Consider the following 26967-nt stretch of genomic DNA (forward strand, 5'->3'; position numbering starts at 1 on the left):
CTTCTCTACTGTACTTCTCTACTGTACTTCTACTGTACTTCTATTGTACTTCTCACCAGAGAGTTGCTGTGAACATGCAGAGTAAAAATCCTGAGTATTCATTTAACTGGGACAAGGTGAATATGGATCTTTAATGGTCACATTTCTGCTGTGTATATAATGTCCCAGACCCCTCCCCTCAATCCATAGTTCAGCAACCGGTCAGCACCGGTCACTTAAACAAATCAATTGGAAAAAAGCCTGTAAAATGGGGGGAGGGGGGATTGTTTTGAAATGGTGCTGAAACACATCCGTCGCCATTTGTCTCTCATTCAATGTCTCTGTGTCGTTGTCACCGTCGTTCAGCATCATCATCATCATCATCATCATCATCATCATCATCATCATCGTGGGCCGTTGTCCAGAAATGACAACAATTCAATATTCCCCTGAGAGCTACAGTACTCTCTGATTGTGCTTTTCTCTTGGAATCAATCCATACATCACAGCCCACTGTCAGCATCATAGAAGACAGAGATAATCTACAAAACTCTTATCAGATTCCTCCTCCACAAACTGTCATCACCATCATCATCATCATCATGTTTCAATACCAGTAGTGGAAAAAGTACTCACATTTTTTACTTAAGTAAAAGTATCAATACTGCAATGTAGAAGTACTCTGTTACAAGTAAAAAGTTCGGAATTCAAAATTGACTTGGGTAAAAGTACTAAAGTATTGCTATCAAAATGTACTTAAAGTACGATTTTTTTTTGAAAAGTACTACCATGTTTGAAAATAGCAGATCTACAAGCTCACAACGCGTCGCGATGCGACGCGTTGTGAGCTTGTAGATCGGCTATTTTCAAATAGCCTAGGTATAAAATAGGGCTAAAGTGGCATGTTTTATAATGTAATAATGTATATCTGCAAAGTAACTAAAGTTTTCAAATAATTGTAGTGGAGTAAAAGTACAATATTTGCCTCTGAGATGTGGTGGAGTAGAAGTAATTGTATTGAAAATTGGAAGTACTCCAGTAAAGTAAAAACTCCAGTAAAGTAAACCTCCAAATTGTACTTAAGTACAGTACTTGAGTACATAGTACTTAGTTACTTTACACCACTGTTCCATTCTTCTATCTCTGGTTTGAGCATCTTCTGCCCAATAGCAGCTCACAGAGCTTTACAGTAAAGCCAAGCTGAGAGGAAGATGCTTCAAAGTGAGCGAGCGAGTGAGCGAGCGAGCGAGTGAGGGAGAGGCAGCCCCTTTCTTATTGACAAGGACGGATCAAAATCGATTCCCTCCCTATCGCCGCTGAGTCGGCAGTATAGTGGACATGGCACTCGCTCGGCAAGTGCCTCGCTCTGCTCAAGTCCACTTCTGACGGCGCCCCTGTCTTGTTGTAGCCTGCATAAATGGTGCAAGTTCAGCGTCTTGCTCAAGGACACTTCCACACTAACTCTGGGGGAGCGCCCCAGCCCGGGATCGAGCTGTGAACCTTGCGGTTTACAGTTCACTCTACCCGGCCACTCTACCCCTGAGCCGCTGCCACCCCTGCATAGCCAGACTAATATCACTGCGTAGTTATTAGTCTGGAATCTCTGTGTGGAACATGCATTTCCAAAGGGGCGGATAAAAAAAAGAATTCCTCTGGTGATAAACCCGCCCCATATGTGCATACTATTTGCATATTGTGCCCTGATTGGTGCCCCACAACTTCGGGGGCAGCGGAATCCAATCACAACCGAGCGGGGGACAGACCCAATTTTTTGCACCGGCAGATTCGTCTGGTTTCCCGGCCAGCCTTGGTGTGCCTTGTTTTGTGTTTTCAACCTTTTTAATGGCGTTTTCAATGTTGAGTCTACATGGGTTTGCATTATGTGTGCACGTGACTCCGACTTAACCCTAAACATTAAAATGTGGAACCAAAGGTGTATCCCCCCCAGGTGTGTTGACCCAGTGATGCCAAGGGGGTCCTGACCGACGCAGTACAAGTTGGGAGTAAAAATGTGTTGTAAAAACATATGGCATGGTGAAAAGATAATGATCAGAATGAGACTAGTACACAGGCTGGAGAAAAGAGAGCTGAAACAAAGAAAGACGTTCAAACAGCAGGAGATGAATACGGAAAGCGAAGGCCTTTGAATATCTTAGATGCAACGGATGTAAGATATTTATCTGCACAGATATTTTAGCATAGTTTGATAACAAAACGGGATAAAAATCATTTCAAGCATTTATTTAAACTATTCCAAACAGCAGTGAGACGGCGGAACCAGAGCAACAACGCCCATACATTTTAAAGGGGTTCATGGGCATTGAGTTAGTGGCCTTTAGCTAAGAGCCCAGTGTCTGCGGCTGCATCCGGGCAGAAAGACTCAGCTCTAGTCTGCTGAGCGCTGGCATTTAACACACAGACGTATATATAATGTGATTCCACACGATGAGACCGGGTGAGCGTGATGGAAAGGAGACCTTCAAATGTCCGCTAGACAAAGAAAGAAAACCAAAATGAAAAATAGTAAACGTTTCCCTGTGTTGCTACACGCCAAAAAGTTGCCAGGAATGACCTCGCTATACTCAGTGACTTTTTAAATATTGCTTGGTGAAAACAAACTTGTCCTCTATATTGTCCTCTGTTACTGTACCTCATTAACAGCCAATCTCCCCCCCGCTACAACTCTTTGCCAAACAAGGAAAATGCAATTTAATAATCTGATGGATATGCTGTGTTGGGAATTGTGTTGATTTTGTCGACTAAAACTATGGCGAAAATGTTTCGTCGACTACCTTTTTTCACTGACGAAAACGAAATAAAAACGAAGCTATGATGACTAAAACTAAGACTAAATATATTGACAATTTTGTCAACAAATAAAAACTAGACTAAAATGTTAGTGAGGGATCTAGTGGAGAAGAGATCCAGTAGAACTAAAAGACAAGTCATTTTATGTTTGGTTGCGCTCGGGTGTTGCACTCTGAAAATAGTGGATCTACAAGCTCACAACGCGTCGCGCTGCGACGCGTTGTGAGCTTGTAGATCGGCTATTTTCAGCATGCAACCAAGTGTAAAATCAGCCATTACGACGTCATTAAGGCACCTCCAAAATACATTTTAGTCGACTAAATCAACTGTAGATTTAGTTGACTATAACCTTATGATATTTAGCCGACTAAAACTAGACAAAAACTAAAACATTTCAGATGACAAAAATATGACAAAAACTAAATGAAATTTTAATTAATTTGAAAATCAAAATGTGCTGTCAAAATCAACATGGTTGGGAAATATGAGGCTGTTGTATTGACTTAGTGTGTTGGCATGTTGTGTATTAGTTTCACATCTGAATGCAGATCCACTCACTGGACTCTGGACTGGAAATCAGCATTCACAACCAGAAATAGAAAACAACTCGATACTTCATACCCTCCATAACACGAGTACACAATCAATCCACAATCAGCCCACAGCGGCACTATATGCACACTTATTTTATACCTGTATTACCTACAATTACCTTACAATGATCTTCTGATAGATAACGGGCTGTCAGTCAAACATGTTTATTGGGTATTGGTATTCTCTGTCTGTCTGTCTGTCTTTCTGTCTATATCCCCTGTCACTCTCTGTTTACCTATAGGAGGAGAGGAGAGGAGAGGAGAGGAGAGGAGAGGAGAGGAGAGGAGAGGAGAGTGTAATCTATCAGTGGAGAGTCCTAGCAGCTTCCTGGGTAAGCATTTGTCTCGCCGGGCTCGCCAAGCGGATCACGCCTTTCCGCCAGACACACGGCAGAGGCTCTCACCGGGCTCTGCAACTACGGCCAAGATGCGCACGCGCACACACACACACACACACACACACACACACACACACACACACACACACACACACACACACACACACACACACACACACACACACACACACACACACACACACACACACACACACACACACACACACGCCACACACACACGCTGTGCAATGCTTAGCAGCCAGACTAATGCCCGTGGTGTGTCCGGTAGCCAGACAAAATGCCCGCCCGCGTCCACACACACACACGCGCGCGCACGCACACACGCACACACACACACACACACACGCGCGCGCGCGCACACACGCGCGCACACGTGCACACACGCACACACACAGAACAAATGGCTGCCACGTGATTGCTGATGGAGTCCTGCACACACCATCATTCACCAGGTGTACAGAGTCACCATGTCACCAGGAAATTCGGGCGCCAGAGACAGCACGGCAGCAAAGTTGCAGATACAAGGCAAAGAAGTACAATGTACAGAAGAATAACATCACAATAAAGACACCCTCAATATACAGATGTATACACCCGATACAATCATCCTGCCTGGTCCAGAACAAGAGACACTGTCAATAAATATAAAAGTATACAGATATATACACACTCTAGTCTATACCAAGGGTTCCCAAACTTTTCAGGCCGTGACCCACCAACATAATCATATTTGAACTAGGGGCCCCCCACCCTGAGAAGCACTTGAAATTGTAGAAGTTGAGGCATTACATTTAGTTTGACTAGTGTGAGCTTGTAGATTGGTTTTGTTAGAGGTAATATTTGACAGTTTGACAATTTACAGTATTGTTTTATATATTTTTTGCCTTTTTGTATTTTTTCATTTTAAATGTATTAAAAAGTCCTTAAATGGTAACTTTATGAATGTGCAGATACCCTGTAAACACTGCTTTATGGTGGTTTGTTTAATGTTGAGTAGAAGTAGAAGAAGGTGAAACAGAGAAGCAAGGTAAGCTCATAGTTATGACATCAGCACAGACCACAGGTAACGGTGACAGACAGGTGGACAACAGATTGGATGTCACAGACACACAACGTCCTAAATGCTACTAAGTCACAGAGACTCAGTTATACTGTTAAATACTGTATACTGTATACTTCATTACACATTCTCATAGCAAACGGTGTACAGCAGGGGTCTTCAACGTTTCTTTCAGGCCAAGGACCCCTTAGCTGAGACAGAGATGAAGCAGGGACCACCACTACATATTGGATAAAATTGTGAAAATAGACGATCTACAAGCTCACAACGCCTCGCAGCGCGGGGCCTATTTAGGCGGGGCCTATTTGTATCGTTAGTCATTGTATCTGTAAATAGGCGGGGCCTATTTGGGGACTACGTGGCGCGTTTGGCGAAAAAAATGCGTCACCTCCCGTGCACAAGCTCGTGAGTCGAGCCCATTGGTCGAAAAAACGTTTTTGCTCGTTCATGTGTCTGGCCCCAGCCGTAATAAGCTGCATTACCTAAGATTGGCCACCATTTCCAATACTATTCCCTCTGGATTCTGGGGGCGTGGCACTCGACTATTACAGAAATGGCCGACAGCCATGAGGACGGCGGCCCTTCGATTGGTCAAGGGGTATAATATAGTATAATATATGCACATAAAGAGGACATGAGAGGTAGTGAGGACAAAGGAAAGAAGGGGAAGAAAAAAGGACAGGTGGCGAGGGAGAGAGGGAGAGAGGGAGAGAGGGAGAGAGGGAGAGAGGGAGAGAGGGAGAGAGGTGGTCCACCTTCCTCTCCCCAGGGCTTCCTGGAGAAGCAGTTTGAAACTGAACTCTGTGTGGGATTGGAAGCACAATGGAGCTGAACAGATGTTCAGCAATGAATGAATGAATGAATGAATGAGTGAGAAAAAACACCAGGATGGAACCAGTGTTGATTTCATCGAGTAAAACTATGACGGAAAATGTTGGTCGACTGCCTTTTTTCACTGACGAAAACTACATAAAAACTAAGCTATGATGACTAAAACTAAGACTAAATATGCTGACAATTTCGTCAACAAATAAAAACTAGACTAAAATGTTAGGGAAGGACGAGTGGAGAAGAGATCCAGTAGAACTAAAAGACAAGTCATTTTATGTTTGGTTGCGCTCGGGTGTTGCGCTCTGAAAATAGCCGATCTACAAGCTCACAACGCGTCGCAGCTTGTAGATCGGCTATTTTCAGCATGCAACCAAGTGTAAAATCAGCCATTACGACGCCATCAAGGCACCGCCAACATACATTTTAGTCCACTAAATCAACTGTACATTTTAGTCGACTAAAATCTTATGATATTTAGTCCACTAAAGCTAGACAAAAACTAAAACATTTCAGATAATATGAATAAGTGCTGAAAATAGTAGATCTACAAGCTCACAACGTGTCGCGCTGCGACACGTTGTGAGCTTGTAGATCTGCTATCAGAGCGCGACACCCAGGCGCAACCAAACATAAAATTACTTTATGTATTTGCATTCTACTGGATCTCTCTGGAACATTTCTAGTTTGTATTTGTTGATGAAATTGCCAATATATTTAGTCATAGTTTTAGTCATCATAACTTAGTTTTTATTCAGTTTTTATTTAGTTTTTGTCAGTGTAAAAAGTTTTTTCATAATTTCAGTCGACGAAATCAACACTGGAACAGAGTTGAGGTCAACAGATTGTCCAGCACATGTTCAGAGCTCTTTGTGACATCATCAGCCTCAGAGGCATGACTGACAAACGTGGAATTCGGGGGCGGAGTGGCCCTTTAACTGATGAGGCAACATATGGTTCACTATTCTTTTGGTGGATAAAAACCCTTGTCTCTGTTTGACTGATTCAAACACGCACGCACGCACGCACGCACGCACGCACACACACACACACACACACACACACACACACACACACACACACACACACACACACACACACACACACACACACACACACACACACACACACACACACACACACACACACACACACACAGTCCTTTATGAAGTGATAGAGCGGCAGCATATGCCAGGGAGGACATGGTGACCTGTGGTAGCTGATTAACAGTGGAAACAAAGGCAGTGCTGAGAGACTCATTAGCACCTCTTTAAACGCCTCCATCCCCCACAATGCAATGCAGCACAACGGGAGCCGATCCCCTGACACCCCGGTGAGACTAGAGGACCCCAGAGGGTGAGACTATAGGACCCCAGGACCCCTAGGACCCCAGAGGCAACGTCACATCTGCACCGCTACAGAGTGTCAATGAAGATTCACCAGTCACTCATCTCCAGCTGTGTGATTACAGCTACAGTAGATTATCTTGGGTCAGTGTCTGGCAGTGGTGGACAATAACTAAGTACATTTACTTAAGATACTTAGTTACTTCCAGCACACACCTGCCAGTAGATACTAGATAGATAGATAGATAGATAGATAGATAGATAGATAGATAGATAGATAGATAGATAGATAGATAGATAGATAGATAGATAGATAGATAGATAGATAGATAGCAAATCGCGCTCTGCGTTTGTGATTTGAGGCATTGTGTTCAAAACTGACCTATCCTGAAAACTTTGGAAGCCAATGTTAGCCAATTAGGATGGAATTTGAAATATCAGACACATCCGTCTTGATCACATGCCTATAGAGATACTGTGTACCGATTTGCATGATGTTTGGACAAAATCTGTAGGAGTAGTATAAATAATTAGTTTTGCAACAATCGGCCTCCTGGTGGCGCTATAACAGGCCAATCTGAAAAGTCCAGGGCAGGTGTTTGGCTATGGCATCCAGGGAGAGTGTGTGCACAGTTTCGCAGCGACCTGACCAACAGTGCCGGAGATTAGCTGTTGACAGACAGACGGACGGACGGACGGACAGGGTGCAAAACATAGTCTCGGCCATGCCTTTCGGCCTGGTGGAGACAACGATGTGACGGGAACAAACACAGCTAGCGTTATTACGGTTTCAGATTCAAAGCCTGCAGGGGAGTCTTTCGAGCAATGCACCGGTGGAACCTAAAGTCTATTTGTGCATCCAATAATTACAATCAAAGTGAAACAACGGGCCCGTCTATATGAAGATAAGCAGAGAGTAGAAAATCCACAAAAACAATAAATCCATCAAATCGAGTTAGGGAGAATGGCAACGGAGTTCCGTCTGCTGCGTGGTGAAGCGAGAGATTTCTTCTTCTTCTTCTTCGACTCCACGGCGCTTTTCATTTCCCAGGCGGCTGCCATTTTAAATAGGGCACGTCTCTTACAACGGTCCGGAAGGCAAAAGGTTGGGAGCTCTAAGCAGGACCGGTTGCTTTAATTAGACTTGTGAATGAATCATGTTTTTTTTTTTAAAGAACGTCTTCCCCTCTCTCTCTCTTTGTCGGTCCGGCCCTCACTTAAAATTCAAATGACGATGACAATGCATGTGGACGGCTAATTAGTTTGAAGAGGGGAAGGAATTCCCCTTCGGTTAACCCATTTAGACCGGGAACGCATCCCTGTCATTTTCAGATATCTTTGGCTATTAAAAAAATAGCACATATACAAGCTCATAGAGTGGCGCGCTATGAGCTTGTAGATCTGCTTTTTTTTTTTTTTTTTCGTGGAAAATGTGTGCAAATCTTTGAATATATATTTCGTTTTTTTAAAAAAAAACATTTGTAACTCAAATCTTTGCTTCATGGGGGTCCCTGGAACAAAATATTTTGAGATGGGGGTCCGCGGCCAAATACATATAATTTTGGGTGGTCCTTGACATGAAAAAGTTTGAGAATCACTGACATAGAAACATAAGTTTTTCAGAAAACTGTTAGGATTTAGAAGACATTTGTAGAATCTCCAGAAGCAAAGATTTGAGTAACAGATGTTCGCTTTAAAAATATACATATTCAAAAGATTTCCACAAATGTTCACGATTTTTCAAAAATAGCAGATCTACAAGCTCATAGCGCGGCACTCGGTGCCGCGCTATGAGCTTGTAGATCTGATATTTTTGAATAGCCAAAGAAATTTTAAAATGTCACAGAAGTGTTCCCGGTCTTAATGGGTTAACAGAATCAAAGCGGAGAGATGATGGTGTGTGTGTGTGTGTGTGTGTGTGTGTGTGTGTGTGTGTGTGTGTGTGTGTGTGTGTGTGTGTGTGTGTGTGTGTGAAAGAGAGAGAGGGTGAGAGAGCTCTAGAGTTCTAGACAAAAAAGAAAGTGAGATATAGACATAGAATGAATGAAAGCTACAGAATGCACTCATCGGGCTCACAGAGAGAGGAGAGAGAATGGGGCCGAGGCCCAAATGTAATCAGCAGCAGATAATATGGTGGCTTTCTTCACAACAATGAGCAACAAAAACAGGCCTCAGTCTGAGCCACACAAAGGCCACGGAATATTCCCAGTAACTAACACACAAAAAAACACTTGATTTCTTTTGGACTTAGACGTAATGAACTGGTGGTTTATAACGGACGATCGATAGAGCGAGCCACCGAAGGCTGGGATTCCTCCTCGGGGGCGTCAGACTTTGTGCCAAAGCGTCAAGTGTCAATCAGAACAGCTTTTAATTACTTGGAGTTGTCTGTTTCACTCTACTTGGAGCTGAATATATTGCCATGCAGTCGGGAGTCGTTGCCTTTTTTCCATGCACTTTTGCGATGTTGTTTCAAACCACTCAAACAAGACACAAATAATCAGTGCGGGACCAAAGCTATAGACCAAGTGAAAGCGACACGTGTCACTTTGCGACATGTCAACGTTTAACCAGAGATGCTCCTATAAGGCTGTAATCAAATCTTACTTGACGATTGCCAATTGTCACCATAGACTGTAAAAAGGAAATTGGACAAATTGACGCCCATAGAATAAAGCCTATATTTCCAAATCCGGCATTTTTCTATTTCCGGTCCGAGAGAGAGAGAGAGAAAGAGAGCATTACTATTGCTCTGAAAGTTATCAGTATATCTTTAAACTTTCAAAGTTAAATACTCTTGTGATTTTGCCATGTATAATGAATAGGAGATTTCACACACACACACACACACACACACACACACTACACGTACGTGCGTGCGCGCGCGCACACACACACACACACACACACACACACACACACACACACACACACACACACACACACACACACACACACACACACACACACACACACACACACACACACACACACACACACACACACACACACACACACACACACACACACACACACACACACACACACTCACTAAGAACACCCACCTGATGCTCGTCATGCTGCCAGTCTCAGAGCCTAGCTTGCATCTTTCCAGCTGAGTGGCAACAATCTGTCTCTCTGCTTCCAACTCCCTGGTTAGACGCTCAAACTGCAGCTCCTGGAGAGAGAGGGAGGGAGGGAGAGAGAGAGAGAGAGAAAAAAAACCTTCAGTACAAAAATAGTTATACACTCTACACCTGTAGTTATTACAAAGCATTAACGGTTACAGACTGTCAAGCTCAGGTTATAGGAGACAGACAGACGTTCACAAATTGCTCCACAACAATCTGCAGCCAACCATATCCTTCTCAGTCAGAGTGGATCCAATGCTTCAGGTTTCATGGTATATTTCTGCCAGTGGTGGAAAAGTACTCTGATATTTTACTTAAGTAAACGTGGCAATACCACAATATAAAAATACTCTGTTACAAGTACAATGCCTGTGTTCAAAATGTTAAAGTACAAAAGTATATTGGCTTCAAAATATACTTAAAATACCTAAAGTAAAAGTACTAAAATGTACTGACAATTGGAAATACTCCAGTAAAGTAAAAAAAACACCTCAGAATTGTACTTAAGTACAGTACTTAAGTAAATGTAGTTACTTTCCACCTCTGAAAATAGTTGTACACTCTGTCACGACCTGTTGTGATCTTACACAGCATAAACGGATACAGGCTGTCAAGCTCAGGTTAGGAGACAGACAGATGTTACCAAAAAAAGCCAATTGCTCGACAACAATCTGCAGCCAAAAATATCCTTCTCAGTCAGAGTGGATACAATGTTTCAGGTTTCACGTATATTTCTGCTGACGTGCAAACCCTTAAAAACTAAACGCAGCAATTTGCTATTCATGATTCCCGCTGCTAAGAAATGTATGGAATATTTAGTGACTATATTTTGAAAGGGATTTTCTGCAACAGTCAGTGGTTTCTTTGACAAACAAGTGACAGTTTTGTCCAAGGCGAGAAAATAAAGAAAAGTGTCATTTTTAGATTTCTTTGGCTATTAAAAAAATAGCAGATCTACAAGCTCATAGCGCGGCACCGAGTGCTGCACTATGAGCTTGTAGATCTGCTATTTTTGGGGGGAATATTGTGAACATTTGCGTTTTACAGCGAACATTCTAAAGCCCGATCTGTGCTTCTGGGGGTCCCTGGAACAACATATTTTGAGATATGTGAGATACATATGATTTTGGGGGTCCTTGACATGGAAAAGTTGGAGCACCACTGATATAGCAACATGCTGTTAACTCATTCACTGCCAGGTTTATTTCAAGCTTGTAGGAAAAATGGAAAAATGTATTTTTTTTCTCCGTTTACATTTTAACATTGAAGTGGATGGAGCATTAACTTTTTGAAAATCGTTTTCTCCTAGTTCCTTTGAGATAAAAAAATTAATAAAATACCCCCAAAAAAATAATAATTATTATTATTTTTATTTTCTTTTATTTTTTAGGTGACGTCAAAAGATGTCATTGGCACTAATGGCACACTGAAAACGGTCGTCAAAAGACGTCATTGGCACTCAATGAGTTAAGATTTAGAAAACATTTTTAGATATGGATTTGGCCACGGACCCCCCATCTCAAAATGTTTTGTTCCAGGGACCCCCATGAAGCAACGATTTGAGTTACAAATGTTCGCTTTAAAAATATATATATTCAAAGATTTGCACACATTTTCACGATTTTTCAAAAATAGCAGATCTACAAGCTCATAGCGCGGCACTCGGTGCCGTGCTATGAGCTTGTAGATCTGTTATTTGTGCCAAAGAAATCTAAAATGACACTGATGCTTTCCCGGAATGAATGGGTTAAGTGCTGTGACTGTATGGGTTCACACCCAGCGGTGGTACTGTGACTGACTGTCACCACAAAGCTGTTCTGAAAGACAGCATGAAGGAGGATGTCATCACCCTGGTTTAAGGGTCTATCTGTATATACCTCCTCTCTGGTCAGTAAGAATACTCCGAGGACTCTAACAGGAGCCCTCATCCAAGGTCACTTCCACTATGCATGCACCTCATGGTACCACAACACCACCGAGGCCTTAAAAACAAGCCTCCAGACATCCCAAAACAAACTGGTATAAGGCTACTTTTTTGGCCTCACATCCACGACTCATCTGACCCACTTTGCGAGGGTCGGATGGCTCAGGGTATAGAGGACAGAATACAGCAACTTGGGCCTGGTCTACAAGATACACTACACCACAAAGACACCCATGTACCCGTCAAACTACTTCAACCTGGTCTACAAGATACACTACACCACAAAGACACCCATGTACCTGTCAAAGTACTTCACAAACGTCAACGGCGTCCACAATCACAACACCAGACGGAGCTTCACAAATCACGCCCAAATCCATCATTTGGCTCAAACAAGACCTGGAACGCATGCGTGTCATTTTTTTATTTGAGCTAAAAAGCATTATTTTACACTTTGGCCATTCAAAAATAGCAGATATACAAGCTCATAGCGCGGCACCGAGTGCCGCGCTATGAGCTTGTAGATCTGCTATTTTTGAAAAATCGAGAAAATGTGTGCAAAATAAAATATTTATATTCTTTTAAAGCGAACATTTTTAACTCAAATCTTTGCTTCTGAGGGTCCCTGGAACAAAGTATTTTGAGATGGGGGTCCGCGGCCAAATACATACATTTTGGGGGTCCTTGACATGAAAAAGTTTGAGAACCACTGGCATAGTAACATAAGTTTTTCAAAAAAAACTGTTAGGATTTAGAAGACATTTTGTAGAATCGGCCTCAGGTCTTAATGGGTTAAATTCGTTCTCCTGTTATGCCACAAACATGTGGAAGGTGTAGGGCACCTTTACGGAGTGTGAATCCTTACTCCAAATCTCACATTTTGTCATGCAATGAATTGCTGATCGAAGCCTAGGTCATAAGTTTGACAAGTTGTGTACTTTTAATTTTTTTCTCCCCCTTTTTAACATTTTTGCTATAATGGCCAAACAGTTTGTTGATTCAAAATGATAAACCGGCAGTATATATAAATATAGGTCACTGAAAAATCCTCTGATATAATCTATAAGATAATCCTATATCTGTAAGGGTTGACCAAGCGGCCAAGTTCAGAATTTGCAGCTTGTTGAGTTTTGAGTTTTATTTTTCTCACACCTCCGGAAAACAGTCCAAGGTGAACAGTGAAGGCCTTTTACATAATAAATAAGACTCTGAAAAATAGACTTTCAAAAATTTAGAAAAACTTAAAGCACAACTAAGGACAACAAACCTCACAGTGACAGCACACAAAGGCTAGTCTCCAGGCTGCTAGTGCTTTGCTTGCCCAAGTTCAACTGTCTGTCTATTGCTTGCAGCCTCCCTTAAATAGGGAGTGGATCCTACCACAGATACCAATCAGCTATCAATTAGCTTTTACAGACATTCCCCATTCCACAGGAATAATCTAAACTGTAAATAAATGTTGTACAACACACATGAATCACATTTTTAAGCGCCAATATAATCACAAATACTTTAACAACAAGAATGCTGCTAAACACATATACACACACCCCTTCTCATCTACAGTACTTGGCACGTCCGTCCCCCCCCCTTAACCAAATGGACTGGCCCTGCTCTGTTTGGGCAGTTCTAGTACTGCAGAGGAAAGACAGGTGACAAACAACATTTCAGTTCGGTTCCAATAAACAGTGTTTAAATAAACAAAGTTTGAACCCCTGAAGCCTGTGTGTTACAGTATATCTACATTGCCCTTTCAGTGTGTCTGTGTATAGGCTTTGGAAGCAGTGTTGATTCTGTTGAGTAAAACTATGACGAAAGATGTTCATCGACTACCTTTTTTCACTGATGAAAACTAAATAAAAACTAAGCTATGATGACTGAAACTTAGACTAAATATATTGTCAACAAATAGAAACTAGACTAAAATGTTAGTGAGGGACTATAGTGGAGAAGAGATCCAGTAGAATTAAAAGACAAGTCATTTTATGTTTGGTTGTGCTCGGGTGTTGAAAAAATAGCAGATCTACAAGCTCACAATGCATCGCGCTGCGACGCGTTGTGAACTTTTAGATTGTCTATTTTCAGCATGCAACCAAGTGTAAAATCAGCCATCGAGGCACTGCCAAAATACATTATAGTGGACTAAATCAACTGTAGATTTAGTCGACTAAAATCTTATGATATTTAGTCAGCTAAAACTAGACTAACAGTAAAACATTTCAGATGACTAAAATATGACTCAAACTAAATGGAATTTGATTCAAAAGACTTTTGTACTTCTGTAAACCTGTGATGGACAATAAGGCTGATACATTCGGATTCTGATTCAGGTGCCGTACACGAGACACCCCACCTCGGGCGCGGTGGGTGCAGAAGACTACCCAAGTAACCCAACCCAATGTCCATAAGCTGGTCGTCCATGTCTCCCACTTCCGCTGCTCCCTCATCTTCCCCAGGGTAGTGGAAGTGATGAGAGACAGTCATCGGGACCCCAAAGTTGTCCTGCTGGCAGGTTACCAGGAATTAAAGCTCAGGCAGTTCCCCCGTATGAACTACCGCGCGGTCAAAGGGGGCAAGAAGGTGTACAGGTTGGCGGATGGGATTCCATGCCGCCCATATTTTTATGTTGTGTTTTAATATTAGTTTTAGTGTTCTTTTATTTCTTAATTTGTGCATGCGTGTGTTTTGATAAACCTCCACGTGGGACTCGTGCCTTGTCATGGCGTGGAGGCTTGGGTGTCTCTCAGAGGCCAGACAAAAGAGTCCACAGTGTTGTCCTGGACCACCTCGTCCAGATTAACCAAACGATGTCTCTCTCAATCCATGCGGCACTGAGTATTCGTATAGCAAGACCCCGGGACTCTGATGTGGTCCTGTTTCGGGGTCGACTTGATGACTGGGAGCCAGGGATCGGTCTTCGCGGTAAAGGCGATGCATGAGGCCGTCAACTATCATCAAAGCAATCTGGGACGACCTGGCATCGACGTCAAGCCAGCGCTGGCCAGCATCGTGGCCAGAGAGTGTCGGGAGAGACCCCCAAACTCTGCTCTTCATGCAGCTCTACTGCGACAGCCCGCATACCCACCAGGCCAAAATACATATAGGGCTGAAGTGGTTAGTGTATGTTTTGTAATAATAATCAAAATCTACAAAGTAACAAGTAACTTTGTCAAATAATTGTACATGAGTGGTTTGAGTGGACACTTTGCCAAGGCCTCTCTCTCCCACTCACTCATGTAGATGTTTGCATAAGTGGGAGCAAATTTCTTGCCCATAGCCGTGCCCTCGATCTGTAAGTAGTGCTGGTCATTAAAAACAAAGTCATTACAGGTTAAGCTAAGTTCTAAGAGTTGTAATAATGCTTGATCCGGTCGTGTGTTATCTGGGTGTGCTTGAAATAGTCTTCTGACCGTTTGTAGGCCTGTGGGTGTGTTGATATTGGTATACAGGCTATCTATGTCTATGGTGAAAATGTGGGTGTGTGAGGGCACGGCTATGGGCTTTATTTTCTCCAAAAAAATCATATGTATCTTTCAGGTAACTGGGGTGTATGGTGGAGAGGGGGTTTAAGAAGCGATCAATGTACTGTGCTATATGATATGATTCGCTACTGCAGTCTGATACTATAGGCCTACCGGGAGGAACCTCGAAGGGAATGGTCCAAGTCTGGGGGTCTTCATGTATTTTCGGCAGAAGGTAGAATATCCTGTGTCTCGGGTTGTCCGGTCCATAGAGGAAGTCACGTTGTTTAGAAGTGATATATTTGTCATGGTAGAGTGTTGTGATGATTTGTCTGAGTTTGACTTGTGTTTGTGGCTGTATGCTGGCTGCTATGTGTGTGTAATACCGGGTGTTTGAAAGTTGTCTATTGGCTTCATAAATGTATTGAAAGTTATCTAAAATGACTATTTTGGAACCTTTGTCTGCTGGTTTGATGACTATGTGTGGGTTATTGCGGAGCTGTGTGATGCTGTTTTGTTCGTCTATAGTACGGTTGTCAGGTCTGTCTGGTGGGGGGTTATACGGGTTAACTGTGTGGTTATCTGAGTGGATGAGTCCACGTATTCTCCCATCTACCTGGGAGAGTTTTGGCTCCCAGGCGGATGGGAGAACCAACGTAAAAGTACAATATTTCCACTACAATTCCCTGGCTGCTAATATGAATGATTTGAATGTTGTTTTTTTGTATCTTTTTTTTTTTTGTCTCGGATGTGTTTTTCTTTCTGTAGGGCAATGCTGTGATGATTCCTTTAACAATATATCGGTACAAACAGCATAATCTGACTCCATATTTAGTACACACACACACACACACACACACACACACACACACACACACACACACACACACACACACACACACACACACACACACACACACACACACACACACACACACACACACACACACACACACAGATGTGTGCTATTAATAGCCTTAACTGGCCCTGATACATATGGTGGTCTATATGTTACAGGTAGATTGGCATTCCAGGTAGAATGGAAAATAAGCGCTTGTTTTCACCGCCCGTCCGCCCCCCAGGCAATTCTGTAGAACCAACGCCAGAGGGCAATGCAAGCCACACATGAGTCCCACACCACACACGCACGCATGCACACGCACACAAACGAGCACGCATACGCGCACATGCACGCGCGCGCGCGCACACCCGCGAACAAGGGGGCGAGACTGAGGAGGCGGGGCTGGCGGGCTATGTTAGTGCAGTGAGTGGCAGTTGGGGCAAACCATAGCGGGGCAAACGCAGTCCCCACAACATCATTTACTATTCTGTGCCTATCGGTACATAACTCGGACGGCGCTTAGTCGACTAGGAGACCATCGGCCGGTCGTCGCGGGCACTCGCGCCTGGAGGCGCTCGGGCGCGACTCCTTGGCCTCAAGGTCTCCTGAGCCGGCGCGCCTCCGTCTAAAACTATACTTCTTTATCGGCGAAAAAAAATAGTCCGCGGTTGTTTGAAAAAGTAATGTCCCGAGCGGGAGTCAAACCCAGACTCCCAGTGGTAGTGGATGGGGAGTCCAATGATTTTCGAAGTGCGCCACTGAGGCCAGTAAGTATGTATATTCATGTTGTGTTGTCGTCGTCCTCGCATCGCAGCCCCGCCCCGAGCCTAAAAACAAGCGCTCCACTTCCAATCTACCTGGAATGCCAATCTACCTGTGACATATACATGCTGTACAGTAGAATAAAGCACCCGTCATGTTATGTATGTTATTGTATGGAGCAACGCTGCATTAAACTGACAGACTTACACAATGTCCTCTCCTACAGAATGTTGATATACTGTATCTGGGTTAACCACCTAAGCCGTGTCTTAAAGGGATAATTCACCCCAAAAATTACTTATTCTTTCTATTGATTAGTCACCCCATGGAGACTTGAATTCATGGATATGTTCTAGTTTTTGTCTCATTCCTAAAGCAATAGTTTGATGACCGGCAGCGGTTCCGGTAGGAGACAAAAAGCGTCTCCTTTTGTGTCTCCTACCGGAACCGCTGCCTACCGGTCCGCTGGTCATCAAATTATTGGCTTAGGAATGAGACAAAAAAATAAATCCATGAATTCAAGTCTCCATGTGGAGACTAATCGATAGAAAATAAGTATTTTTTTCGGGTGAACTATCCCTTTAACCCCTAACTGTCCCACAGAGTAGTAGAATGATAATTTTCCCATGTTTGTTCTTTATTTGGTACCAGATGGTTTTCGCTCCCTCTAGCATTGTGGTGTCACTCACTTTAGAGAAGTGGTTAGTCAGGTATATGAGGGTATTGAGGGCATGCACTGTCCCTTTAACTATCTTAAAGGAGAATACCACTCATTTTCAACATTGAACTATGTCTTTAATACACCTTAGGGCTGAGGTCATGTGATCAGTGACATACGCAAGGTGTACTTTTGGCTCCGCCCCGTCAGCCAAAAGTACACCCTGCGTGTGTCACTGATCACATGACCTCAATCAATTATCCTGTTCTAGGCAACATAGAAGGGGGGGGGACTTTTTTCTTATTTCCACACAACAGTTCTAAGGTGTATTAAAGACATAGTTCAATGTTGAAAATTAGTGGTATCCTCCTTTAAGACCGGGAACGCATCTGTGTCATTTTAAGATTTCTTTGGCTGTTAAAGAAAGAGCAGATATGCAAGCTCATAGTGCAGCACCGAGTTCTGCACCATGAGCTTGTAGATCTGCTATTTTTGAAAAATCTTGGAAATGTGTGCATTTGGAGGGCTCGTCTGAGGACGACCTAGAGTACAATTTTTTTAATGTGTATTTTTTTAAGTGAACGTTTGTATTTTTGGTCCATATTTGTGTTTTATGGACCCCCCCCCCCCCCCCCCCCCCAAGAAGAAAAGATTTGAATTACAAATGTTCACTTTAAAAAGTATGTATTCAAAGATTTGCAAAAAAAATCCACGAAAACATATGTTTCTATATCAGTGGTGCTCAATCTTTTTCATGTCAAGGACCCCCAAAATTATATGTATTTGGCCGCCGACCCCCATCTCAAAATGTTTTGTTCCAGGGACCCCCCAGTAGCAAAGAATAGAGTTAAAAATGTTCGCTTTAAAACAATATATATTCAAAGATTTGCACACATTTTCACAATTTTTCAAAAATAGCAGATCTACAAGCTCATAGCGCGCTATGAGCTTGTAGATCTGCTATTTTTGAGTAGCCCAAAGTGTAAAATAATGCTTTTTTAGCTCAAATGAAAAAGTGACACAGATGCGTTCCAGGTCTTAAAGGGTTAAAAACCATCGAGGAGGAATGAAAGCGTGATGGAATGGAGTGAAGAGGAGAGGAGAAATGATTGACACGTCACAGGGCCCAATTGCGCTGTGAACAGGTGGATTACAAACAGCTTCCAGGGGAGCACTGCTTCAATTATGTCAAAAAATGTTTTGTTCCAGGGACCCCCATGGAGCAAAGATTTGAGTCACAAATGTTCGCTTTAAAAAACATATATATATATTCAAAGATTTGCACACATTTTTCTTTTTTTTTTCAAAAATAGCAGATCTACAAGCTCATAGCGCTGCACTCGCGCTATGAGCTTGTATATCTGCTATTTTTGAAAAGCCCAAATAAATCTATAAAATGACACATGGGATGCATTCCTGGTCTTAATGGGATAAATATCTCATGACTAGACATAGTGTTCCGTACGAATAACCCAAACGCTAAAAGACAGTATGTTGAGAGAGAGAGCAACAGTCAACAACAACAACATCTCACTGCTGATGTAGAGAGAGATGAAACACTGGAGTTATTTACTTATTCCTCTGATCCTTTATTTATCAGGGGGCTCGGGGGGGGCAACGCTGTAGCTGACTAAGTAGATACAGCCGTGAAAAAGTGCAGAAATGGGTTGAGTGAGCCTCCTTGAAAACAACAAAACAAAACCTATCTGCCCCCCGCCTTCCCCCCCTCCCTCCCCCTGTGTCTGCTCTGTCTGTTATTCCCTCCAATTCAAGGCTGGAACAACCAGACACCTGTTACTGAGACACTAAGCAAACACACACACACACAAACACACACACACACACACACACACACACACACACACACACACACACACACACACACACACACACACACACACACACACACACACACACACACACACACACACACACACACACACACACACACACACACACACCCTGTTACTGAGACACTAAGCAAGCAAGCGCGCACACACGCACACACACACCCTGTTACTGAGACACTGAGCAAGCACACACACACACACACACACACACACACACACACACACACACACACACACATACACACACACACCCTGTTACTGAGACACTAAGCAAGCACACACACACACACACACACACACACACACACACACACACACACACACACACACACACACACCCTGTTACTGAGACACTAAGCAAGCAAGCGCGCACACACGCACACACACACACACACACACCCTGTTACTGAGACACTGAGCAAGCACACACACACACACACACACACACACACACACACACACACACACCCTGTTACTGAGACACTAAGCAAGCACACACACACACACACACACACACACACACACACACACACACACACACACACACACACACCCTGTTACTGAGACACTAAGCAAGCACACACACACACACACACACACACACACACACACACACACACACACACACACACACACACACACACACACCCTGTTACTGAGACACTAAGCAAGCACACCCAATGAGAGACGCCCAGAGAGAGAGAGAGACACAACATAGCATCGCAACGCATTGTGAGCTTGTAGATCAAAATATATATGGGGCTGAAGTGGTTAACGCATGTTTTGTAATAATAATCAAAATCTACAAAGTAACTAGTAACTAAAGTTTCCAAATATTTGTAGTGGAGTAAAAGTATAATATTTGCCACTGAGATGTAGTGGAGTAAAAGTACAGAAATACTCCAGTATAGTAAAGATACCTCAAAATTGTACTTAAGTACAGTACTTGAGTAAATGTACTTAGTTACTTTACACCACTGAAAACAGACGGACAAAGGTAGAATCACGTTTTATATAAACAAAATAATAAGTAATGAAATAAATAATACACAGGACAGCAAGACGAGACAGACAGACAGACAGACAGACAGACAGACAGACAGACAGACAGACAGACAGACAGACAGACAGACAGAGCATGGGAATGTATAGAGCACACATACCTTCACATGGACCATGCCTCACGAAGATAAACAAAAACAAAGCAAAAAGAAGCTCAGATCTGTATAGTATCCTGTCTCTCTTCCTGTCTATATAATACGTCCCTGTATGAGGACAGTAGTGTGTCCTGCATTGGGGACAGAGCAGCCTAGTGAGAGACACACACTAACACACAGACACACTACAAGTGTCACCGGGCTCACTGCCAGCCGGCCTCTCTCTCTCTCTCTCTCTCTCTCTCTCTCTCTCTCTCTCTCTCTCTCTCTCTCTCTCTCTGTCAGCCCGAGCCACAAAAGAAGTCACACACACACACACACACACACACACACACACACACACACACACACACACACACACACACACACACACACACACACACACACACACACACACAGAGTGTGTTCAGTCAGGCACAAAGGTCTCCTAGCAACGGCGCATTCAGGAGCCCCGTGGCATTATTTATGCAACGTCGCATCACAATGGGCCTTCCTACCACCGCGCTCCCCCCCCCCCTCTCCTACCCTCCTACCGCCCCCCCCCCCCTCCTACCCCCTCCCCTCCACCCCGGACAAAATCTCTGCGTGTCGTTCGCTCCGACTCTGTCTCTCTCTCCTCCTGTCACTCTCCTGCTCTCTCTCTCTCTCTCTCTCTCTCTCTCTCTCTCTCTCTCTCTCTCTCTGGCAGAGGAAGGGGTGATGACTGAGAGGACAGAAAGATGGAGGTGTAGAAGAACAGGGTCTCCAGGTCTGGAGGGAGTCAGGGAAATGGAGAGAACTGGGGTGGGAGGTAGAGAAGTGGAGGGGGGGGCACTCTTGGCACACACACACACACACGCACGCGCACACGCACACGCACACAAGTACAAGTAGGGCTGTCCCCTCATAGTCGAATAATGGATGTATCAGTCAGTTTGGTCTTTGTTTGTTGACTAGTTGCTCTTTAGACTTTTTTCCCCCATGCACGTGTCGGTTAACCCTTTAAGACCGGGGGACGCATCTGTGTAACCACTTTATCCATATTTTATACTTTTGGCTATTAAAAAATAGCAGATATACAAGCTCATAGCGTGGCACCGAGTGCCGCGCTATGAGCTTGTAGATCTGCTATTTTTTTTTTAATCGTGTTTTTTTTTTGCAAATCTTTGAATATATATCTATAAAGCAATTGTTTTTTACTCAAATATTTGCTTCTGGGGGTCCCTGGATTTTTTTTTTTTAGATGGGGGTCCGCAGCCAAATACATATCGTTGTGGGGCTCCTTGACACTGACATTAATATTATAGCAAGTGTTTCAGAAAACTGTTTTAAACTGATTTAGAAGACATTTGTAGAATCCCCAGAAGCAATAACATTTTAGCTAGAAATGCTCGCTTTAAATATATATATATTCAAAGATTTGCACAAAATCTTTCACGATTAAAAAAAAATAGCGGATCTACAAGCTCATAGCGCGGCACTCGGTGCCGCGCTATGAGCTTGTATATCTGCTATTTTTGAATAGCCCAACGAAATCTAAAAATGACACACAGATGCGTTCTCAGGTCTTAAAGAGTTGTTAATAACACTTTAATTTTTGCCAGAATATATATTGTTTTAAAGCATACATTTTTAACTCAAATCTTTGGTTCTGGGGGTCCCTGGAACAAAATATTTTGAGATGGGGGTCCGCGGCCAAATACATATAATTTTGGGGGTCCTTGACATGAAAAAGATTGAGCACCACTGACATAGAAACATACGTTTTTTCAGAAAACCGTTGGGATTTAGAAGACATTTGTAGAATCGGCTTCAGGTCTTAATGGGTTAAACTAAGTGTAAATGTTGAGTAACACGTCCCAAAAATGCCTCTGGTGATAAACCCGCCCACATTTGCATACTGGGCCCTGATTGGTCCCTCACTACTTCGGAGGGAGTGAAATCCAATCACAACCGAGTGTTGCCAGACCAAATCTGCTGAGGGCACTTTTTTTGTGTGTGGCAATGGCAGATTCATCTGGTTTCCAGGCTATGGCTTACTGTAGTAGCCTGACACTCAGCCTGAATGTTCATTTGGTTTCACTCCATTATTCAGTCTGAAAGCCCTCTCATTGCAGCCCATTTCTGAGATGGGGGCGTGGCCAAAGTGGGACTCTTTGGCAATTGGTTCATACTGGATTATCCCGGTCCCGATTCGTCGTACAGACCAGACCCTGAATGCGAGGCAAACGATTCAGGGGGTGGAGCCAGGCTATTACTGTAGTAGATGGACACGTTAATTAGCATAATGTACACACACACAAACACACACAAACACACACGCACACACTTCAGCATCCCTATTCTCAGCAGGACGTAATAGGCAGTAGTGGACAGTAACGGAGAAAATGTACTTGAGTACTGATACTGAAAGCACAGATTCTGAGGATCTGTACTTTACTTTGAGTATTAGATTGTTTTGATACTTATTACTTTTACTCGAGTACATTTCCAAGACAAATATTTTACTCTTACTCGAGTACATTTCTAAGAAGGCTGTAAAGTACTGAGTACTTTGATTTAGGTCAGTGTTCAGTGTTTCAATGTCCATCCTAAAATACACTTCATTTTACTATTTCTTTTTGAAAACCACTGGTCTGTGTGTGTGTGTGTGCATGCGTGGGTGAGTGCATGCGTGGGTGAGTGGGTGCGTGCGTGCGTGCGTGCGTGCGTGCGTGCGTGCCGTGCGTGCATGTGTGCGTGTCAGTGTGTGTGTGTGACGTCATATTTGATGAGTCAGGATTTGAGCAGCTGGATTTAAAGGCTGATTCCACACAGTGTAAGGACATTAGTGAAAGAGAAGCAGACTTAACATCCTCTATTGAAACCATAAGAGCACCGAGTGGAAGTCAAAGCTGACCATTCCTGGATCGTAATTTGAGACGTCACTGTTTGGGTTCACTGGGACAGTTCTAGACAACTGGAGAAGACACTCAGTCAAGAGATGGGGAACAAGCTGTGTGGTGCCGAGATGAGGAGGATCCAGCGATATGAGGTGGATGTGACTCTGGACCCTGATACAGCACATCCCGACCTCATCCTGTCTGAGGATGGAAAACAAGTGAGTAGTGGAAATGTAAGGAAGAATCTCCCAAACAACACAGAGAGATTCTCTACATGGTCCAAGGTCTTAGGAAAACAAAGCTTCTCCTCAGGAAGATTTTACTATGAGGTTCAGGTTGGAGGGAACACTGCCTGGTGTGTAGGAGTGGCCAGAGAATCCATCAACAGGAAGGGACACTTCTATATGTATCCCGACAATGGTTACTGGACTATAAGGTTGAGGAATGGAAATGAGTACGAGGCTCTAGTTGGTCGTGAACGTGACGTCTTCCTCCCTGTAAGAAAGGAGCTCCAGAGAGTGGGAGTGTTTGTGGATTATGAGGAGGGTCTGGTCTCCTTTTATGATGTGGAGGCCCGAGTTAAACTCTTCTCTTTCACTGGCTGCACCTTCACTGAGAAACTCTACCCATTCTTCTGTCCATTTTGGAACCCTTATGGTACAAACTCTGCTCCTCTGATCATCTGTCCTGTCAATCACACTGATTGACAGGATTACTCCTTACATTTACAATATAATGTGTAAACTACACAGTGTAATTGTAACTCTGAACAAACCTGCTTATCTGCAGCAGTCAGGGCTTCAGTGCCTTGCTCAAGGACGCTTCATCCAGTTCAAAACACTGGTGACGACCTACAAGGCAGTCAAGGTCACGTCACCTCCTGACCTTCAGGACATGATCCACCCCTACAGCCCTTCACTTTGCATCAGATATCTTTTCTTTTTTTTTAACCAAATTTGGTAGAAATGTTGTTGTGAGTCATGTCACAATGAGCATCAAACAGGGTTGTGATACTCCATAATGTTTGACTGTAATTGGATTTAGAAATTTGTGGGCGGGCTGGGACATCATCCAATCTAATCAACCCCACATTAGAATCACACATATAAAGCACACCTCCAAAAAGCGTGTTTCTATGTTTTTATAGGTGTTTCTGCAGGCTTTGTATAACGTAGTGGTTCTACAAGCACATCAGTGCATGCAGTGCAGGTGGTTTCAGAGAGTTACTTCTCTGAAACAAGAGTTACAAGGTCCTATAAATTCATTGTGAAAACATTACAGTAGTTCATTGATATAAACATTAAGAAATGCACTTCTACTTGTACTTTAAGTATTTTTAAAAGCATATACTTTTGAATACTTAGGTATATTTAAAAACAATGACTTTTGTACTCTTACTTGAGTAACATTTTTGACTGAGCTACTTTTACTTGTAGTAAATTTGACTGGGAGTATCTGTAGCCTACTTTTACTCAAGTACTGGGGTCCAGTACTTCGTCCACCACTGGTAATAGGTGATAATTCTACGGAAATATACAGTAGACAAAGATTCAACAAAAATAGTAGATCTAACACTACAAGCTCATGATATGTTGTTTTGCAACATGTTGTAGATCTGCTATTTTCAGGGAAAAAGAAGGGGGCGAAGAACAGACCCTGGGGGACCCTGGTGAACAAAGAAGATAGGGTTTACTTTAAAGCAGCACTATGAAACAGTCAAATTCACTGTGTTTAATGCAGGGGTCTTCAACAGGGGGTCTGGGACCCCTAGGGGGTCCTCAGAGTTACTACAGGGGGTCCGCCAAATCTTGATATGTGTGATATGTTTTTTTTTTTACCTTATCCACTTGAACCCAAGCATCCCTTTTCTGAGGAGAACTTTAGCCAAAAATAGCAGATCTACAAGCTCACAAAGCCTCGCGTTGTGAGCTTGTAGATCGTCTATTTAGGGCAAAGAGGTATAGGTGTAGAGGGTAAAAAGAGCAGACCACGTAAACAAAAAAAGTTGAATCTGAAACACAATTTTATACAATATGGGGGTCCCTGCTTCATCTCTCTCTCAGCTAGGGGGTCCTTGGGCTGAAAACGATGAAGACCCCTGGTTTAATGTATCCATTTTGAAACTCGGAGGGCGTACAAACGCAACCCCCTCAGAGTTAAATCAACACTAATGATTTTCATAGCAGCCGTTATCTACATTCGGGGCAACAATCACGCATTATTGTTCTTGACCAGGTTTAACCCATTAAGACCGGGAACGCATCTGTGTGTCATTTTAATATTTATTTGGCTATTCAAAAATAGCAGATCTACAAGCTCATAGCGCACCGAGTGCCGCACCATGAGCTTGTAGATCTGCTATTTTTGAAAAATCGTGAACATTTGTGCAAATCTATTTTTTCTACAAATATTTTTTTGAAAAAACGTTTATGTTGCAATAATATCAGTGGTGCTTCAACTTTTCCATGTCAAGGACCCCCAAAATAATATGTGTTTGGCCACGGACCCCCATCTCAAAATATGTTGTTCCAGGGACCCCCGCAGAAGCACAGATCGGAGTTAAAAGTGTTCACTTAAACGTATAAATATATTCAAAGAGTTGCACACATTTTGCACAAGATTTTTCAAACAATAGCAGATCTACAAGCTCATAGCGTGGCACTCGGTGTGTGTGTGTGTGTCTGTGTGTGTGACTTCTCTTGCAGTTGTCCATGTTTGTTGATATAGTTAAAAAGTTATAAATATCATATGTTTTTGTCACTGTATATTTGTATCCTAGGAGCAGTGGGCAGATGTTGGTTTTAGCGGCTCGGGGAGCAGTCAGGGCTTTAAGTGTCTTGCTCAGTTTGACACTTTGACACATTTCTGAGGCCTTGAATCGAGGCCTTGAATCGTTCCCAGGCGGACATAGCTGAATCTAACGATTCAGCTATGGCCGCCCCATGTTGCCATGGTTACCCCGATGTGTCCAATCACAGTACGTTGAGGCCGGTCTGGAGTCATGTGGAACTCCATTTTTGGGAAAATGACGTCATATTATTTGATGAGTCAAGATTTGAGCAGCTGGATTTAAAGGCTGATTCCACACAGTTTGAGGACATTAGTGAAAGAGAAGCAGACTTTACATCCTCCTATTGAAACCATTAGAGCACCGAGTGGAATTCAAAGCCGACCATTCCTGGATCGTAATTTGAGACGTCACTGTTTGGGTTCTTAGACGTCACTGGGACAGTTCTAGACAGATGGAGAAGACACTCAGTCAAGAGATGGAGAACAAGCTTTGTGATGCTGAGATGAAGAGGATCCAGCAATATGAGGTGGATGTGACTCTGGACCCTGATACAGCACA

The 26967-nt window shown here is 43.1% G+C and overlaps 1 protein-coding gene across 1 annotated transcript in view; it reads right to left on the reverse strand.

Annotated features, from left to right (window-relative positions):
• The window catches only part of ctnnd2b (catenin (cadherin-associated protein), delta 2b), a gene marked incomplete at both ends in the record, with an annotated part of 250756 nt that overhangs the window by 162519 nt on the left and 61270 nt on the right, over positions 1 to 26967 (reverse strand). The window contains one exon of the mRNA XM_080439208.1: positions 10039 to 10151. Coding sequence (XP_080295334.1) covers positions 10039 to 10151 — 113 coding nt within the window. The remainder of the gene's footprint in view (positions 1 to 10038; positions 10152 to 26967) is intronic.

This window comes from Gymnoscopelus braueri, assembly GCF_963280865.1.
Source record: "Gymnoscopelus braueri genome assembly, chromosome: 10".
NCBI lineage: Eukaryota > Metazoa > Chordata > Actinopteri > Myctophiformes > Myctophidae > Gymnoscopelus > Gymnoscopelus braueri.